This window comes from Cebus imitator, unplaced genomic scaffold, assembly GCF_001604975.1.
Source record: "Cebus imitator isolate Cc_AM_T3 unplaced genomic scaffold, Cebus_imitator-1.0 Scaffold118, whole genome shotgun sequence".
NCBI classification, from domain to species: domain Eukaryota; kingdom Metazoa; phylum Chordata; class Mammalia; order Primates; family Cebidae; genus Cebus; species Cebus imitator.
In genome coordinates this window covers 5,831,591-5,836,957 of record NW_016107433.1, presented here as the reverse complement: position 1 = coordinate 5,836,957, position 5,367 = coordinate 5,831,591, and the positions used below count along the sequence as shown (strand labels likewise).

The 5,367-nt window shown below is 40.8% G+C and overlaps 1 protein-coding gene across 1 annotated transcript in view; it reads right to left on the bottom strand.

The window, feature by feature from the left end:
• Positions 1–5,367, bottom strand: part of PKD1L3 (polycystin 1 like 3, transient receptor potential channel interacting) — a 90,418-nt gene that overhangs the window by 14,383 nt on the left and 70,668 nt on the right. The window contains 1 exon segment of the mRNA XM_037742255.1: positions 3,184–3,208. Within this exon segment, the coding sequence (XP_037598183.1) occupies positions 3,184–3,208 (25 nt within the window).

Below are 5,367 nucleotides of genomic sequence, written 5' to 3'. Positions count from 1 at the left end.
CTGAAAATTTATAAAATAGACAATAACCATGTTAATAAATTTTACTGAAAGTAGCCTCCTCTGGGGAGTAGGAAGGAGGGAGGGATGAACTGAGGACTCCTGTTTTTCCCTTGAACTATCTGACTCTTAAAGTTATATTTATATATAATAATTGTAATTTTAAAAATATTTAACTTAATGGTATAAGATAGAGAAAGAACCTGGGCCTTCTCCTGAGCTACCCAAGTGTCTTAGTACATTTTGTGTTGCTATAAAGGAGTATCTAAGCCTTGGGTAATTTATAATGAAAAAAAGTTTCTTTGGCTCACAATTCTGATGGCTGGCAAGTTCAAAATTGGGCATCTGCATGATGAGGGCCTCAGGCTGCTGCCACTTATGGCAAAAGGTGAAGGGGAGACAGCCTATGCAGAGATCATACAGAACATGAGGAACCAAGAGAGGCGTCAGGGAAATGCCAAGCTCTTTTTAAACAACCAGGTTTCCTGGGAATTAATAGAATGACAACTCACTTACCCTCTAAGGGAGGGCATCAATCTATCCATGAAAGATCTGCCTCCCCAAGACCCAAACACCTCCCACCAGGCTTCACTTCCAACGCCGGGGATGGAATTTCAACATGAGGTTTAGTGGGGACAAACATCCAGGCCATAGCACAAATCACAGACAGAGGAGAGAAGAGGCCTTCATACCCACATCACTGGACTCCAGCATCAGGGTGACAATGCAGAACAGGTTCACATTAGCATTGAAGACCACGAATTCCACAAAGAGGCCTTTTGTGCATTGGTCTAGCCAATGCGTCTGTTCAAGATGCTGTAGAACTCTGGGTAAACAAAGGACAGGGTCAGCTGCTTTCTCCAATACCGCAAAGGAGGAGAATATGCTGATGTTTCCAACAACACTGTCATATACCAGGTAAGAAGTTACATTTCCAAACCTACTTCTCATATGAAATATTTTATGATTACTAAAGCCCAAACTTTCACTGGTATTAATATACATTTAGTAGACCACAACAATGAAAGTTTTTATAATAATATTCACAACAAGGTTAACCATTCAGGAAAACATATTTGGCATTTCAGTTCTGAAGTATAATTTCATATGCTATGATAACTATTTCTACTTGAAGTATTAAAAGCTACTCCTTACTAACAGCTGTTCAGTTTTGGGAGGTAGAAGGAGTATAAATGTCACTATTTGGTTGGCACTGTTGTTTCTGAATAATGAATTCCTTGCTGTACATTTAAATGAAGAGGTAATTATTTTTAGACTTTTTTTCTCATGTAAAGACAGAGACTCTGAGAATAGTAAACCACTCTGAAAGTCTCAGGAAACTTAACTTCGGCATTTGAATTTTGGGTTTCTGTATTTTGGCTCACGACCAGCAATGTTTCCTTTATACGTGAAGATTACAGTTTGTCCAAGCTATGGTTACTTGAGTTTAACTCCAGCTAGGACTGAAACTGACAGGTATTTTTCCAGCTACACAATGAATGTTGGCAAACTGCCAAACCAAAACATACCTGTAGTTTGAACTTGAGCAAGGAATTTTTAAACTAAAGGGTCTATTTAGAAGTCTAAAATAAAGGCTGGGCACGGCGGCTCACGGCTATAATCTCAGCACTTTGGGAGGCCGCAGTGGGCGAATCAGCTGAGGTTGGGAGTTTGAGACCAGCCTGACCAACACGGAGAAACCCCGTCTCTACTAAAAATACAAAATTAGCTGAGTGTGGTGGCGCACACCTGTAATACCAGCTACTTGGGAGGCTGAGGCAGGAGAATCACCTGAACCTGGGAGGTGGAGCCGAGATAGCACCACTGCATTATAGCCTGGTGACAGAGCAAGACTCTGTCTCAAAAAAAAAAAAAAAAAAAAAAAAAAAAAAGAAAAAAAAAAAAAAAAAACAAAAAAAAAAAAAAAAAAAAAAAAAAAAAGTCTAAAATTAAAAAAAAGTGTCCATAAGTTTTATAGACAGTAACGTAGCTGTCAAAACAACTCAAATGGGTCTGAAATTCCTAACTGTCCTATGAATGCACTAAAGCAAATATTCTGGTCCTCTCGTTCAGGGCTGACGATACTCACTGGGTTGCAGTACTGGAGTTTCTTCCAAGTTTCACAACGTATCCTCCTCCTGAGTAAGTGGCAAATTCCCCTTGAATAGGATAGCCACCCAGGGTCTCTTGATTCAGATAATGCCAAATGCTATCAGATTTGGTGATGTTTGTATCGAGGGCGCCCCAATTAACCCCATAGTTCTCTGTGTCCTCCTGATGTTGGTGAGATGGCTTCACTTGCTCCTGGGGAGATACTCCAGCTGGGAAGCGTCCAGCATCAGGAATACGAATCTGACGAAGCAGAACATTGCCCAAAAGAAAAGAGTTCCCATCAGCAATAAATCCTAATGAGAAAGTAAAAGAAACACTTTTGTTTACATGTTTTTAAAATCTTTTTTCCAGCACATCCAGAATGCAGAAAAAAGAAACGATGTAAAAAGTGCCACATTAGGTTAGTAATGAGAAAAAATGTACACTTTCACCGTTAGGTTTGAAGACATTTTTGTAGGTTCTAAATAATACTATTAGGAAAGAAAAAGAAATAAGGATGGATATGGTACATCACACCTGTGATCCCAGCACTTTAGGAGGCCAAGGCAGGAGGATGGCTTGAAGCCAGGAGTTCAAGACCAGCCTGGGCAACAAAGGGGGATCTGGTCTTTATTTAAAAAAAATTTTTTTTTGCAGGGTGCAGTGGCTCACATCTGTAATCCTAGCACTTTGGGAGGCTGAGGTGGGCGGATCATGAAGTCAGGAGTTCAAGACCAACCTGGCCAAGATGGTGAAACTCCATCTCTACTAAAAATACAAAAATTAGCTGGGCATGGTGACGGGCACCTGTAATCCCAGCTACTTGGGAGGCTGAGGCAGAGAACTGCTTGAATCCGGGAGGTGGAGGTTGCAGTGAGCCAATATTGTACCACTGCACTTCAGCCTGGGCAACAGAGCAAGACTCTGTCTCAAAAAAAAATTAATAAAAATGAGACAGATAATAAAGTGAAATTGTCACAATTTGTAAATGATATGTCTATCTAGATGTTAAGAGAATCAACTGAAAAACTGACCTTTAAATAATACATGTTTGACCTGCACAGGTCCTCCTATATTTTCTTCCATCTCTGCTACCCCTGAGACACAAAGACCAACCCCTCTGTTTCACTCTCAGCCTGCTCCATGTGAAGATGATGAGGATACAGACCTTTACGAGGATACACTTCCACTTAATGAACAGTAAATTATCTTCCGTATGATTTTCTTAATATTTTCTTTTCTCTAACTTATTGTAAGAATACAGTATATAATACATATAACATACAAAATATGTTAATCAACTGTCATCAGTAAGGCTTCCAGTCAATAGTAGGCTATTAGTAGTTAAGCTTTTGAGGAGTCCAAAGTTACACATGGGCTGGGCACGGTGGCTCACGCCTGTAATCCCAGAATTTTGGGAGGCCACCATGGGTGGGTTATGAGGTCAGGAGTTTGAAACCAGCTTGACCAACATGGTGAAACCCTGTCTCTACTAAAAATATAAAAATTAATTGGGCATGGTGGCGTGTGGCTGTAATCCCAGCTACTCAGGAGGCTGAGGCAGGAGAGTTGCTTGAACCTGGGAGGGGCAGGCTGCAGTGAGCTGAGATTATGCCACTGCACTCCAGCCTGGCGACGGAGTGAGACTTCTCAAAAAAAAAAAAAATTATACATAAATTTTCATCTGCAGTGGCGCCAGTACCCCAAGCCCTGTGTTGTTCAAGGGCCAATTGTACTTAGAAAAAGAATTCAGCAAGGTGGCTGGATATGAAATAAACACAAAGAAATCAACAATGTTCATATGGCCACATAATATTTACCTAGATGGTATACAGAACTAAAACATTTTTTTCGAGACAGAGTCTCCCTCTGTTGCCCAGGCTGAAATGCAGTGGCACGATCTTTGCTCACTGTAACTTCTGCCCCGAGTTCAAGTGATTCTCCTGCCTCAGCCTCCCAAGGAGCATATACTACAGGTGCCTGTCACCACACCCAACTATTTGTATTTATTTATTTATTTTAGTAGAGACAAGGTTTCACCATGTTGGCCAGGCTAGTCTCAAAGTTCTGACATCAGGTGATCTGCCCAACTTGGCCTCCCAAAGTGCTGAGGTTAAGGCATGAGCTGCCACACCTGGCCCAAAACATCTTACTTATAATAGTAACACAAAAGGAAAAATAAGCCTAACAAGAGATGTACACAAACTATATGGGGAACAATTCTGAATAGTACTGAGAGCTACAGATGAAGGTGAAAACAGACATAGAAGCATACCATGCCCTCAGGTAGGAAGAATGTAATAAAAATATTAATTCCCTAAATTAATATTTATAGGTTCTTAGCCTGTATCTCTATAAAGATCTAGATCTTTATATACATTCTTAATATATAAAAAGCTCCTACAAATCACAATGGGTAAACAGAACCACACAGCCTGTTGAAAAATAGGCAAAGAATATGGGCAGATGCTTATTCATTCATTTTTTCAATCAGTATGTCTTGAGTGCTCAAAGGCACCATGTCCCGCCTAGGTACCCGGAATATACCAGTGGACCGTAAGAGAGTTTAGGCCACAGAGAGCCTGTATTTGAGGAGCGAGAGAGACAGGCAATAACCAAATAATATTCAGGTAATGATAAGAGCTACGAAGAAAAATTAAGCAGGGTAAGGGGATGAAGAGTGCTTTGGGGAGGAGCCATGCATTAGAGCAGCTTTCTCTGGAAGGTTGCGTAGGAGAGGCCCTAACACAGTCGGGGGCACACAGTGCAAATATCAGCTGCCAGGAGAACAGCAAGTTCCAAGGCCGTGAGTGAGAGCAAGCTTGACATATTTAAGGAAAATACAGATGCTTGAGTGGCTGCAGTAGTGTGAACGGTCAGAGGAGTAAGAGATGAAGTAACAGGTACGACCAGGGGCCAAACTAGGCAGGCCCTTGTAAGCTTTGGAAAGGACTTGGGACTTTAAGCTTGATGGGAATCTACTGGGAGGTTTTGAACAGTGAAGTTACACAAATTTATGTCTTAAAAATAGAATACGGGAAGGATTGAATGAAAAAAGGCAAACGCATATGGTCAAGTCTTGCCCCTAATGAGAAGGGAAAAAGGGTATCATAGTTTAGTTTGAACTTAGATTTCTCTGAGTGCAGTTGCAAAGTCTTTCATGTATTTCAGGGACACCTGAATTGTTTGAAAACACCAATTTTCACCAGGCTGTCTGCTGGGGGTGTGGGCAGGTGCTCTCATATACTGCTTCTTGTTTTTTTTTTTTTTTTTTTTTTT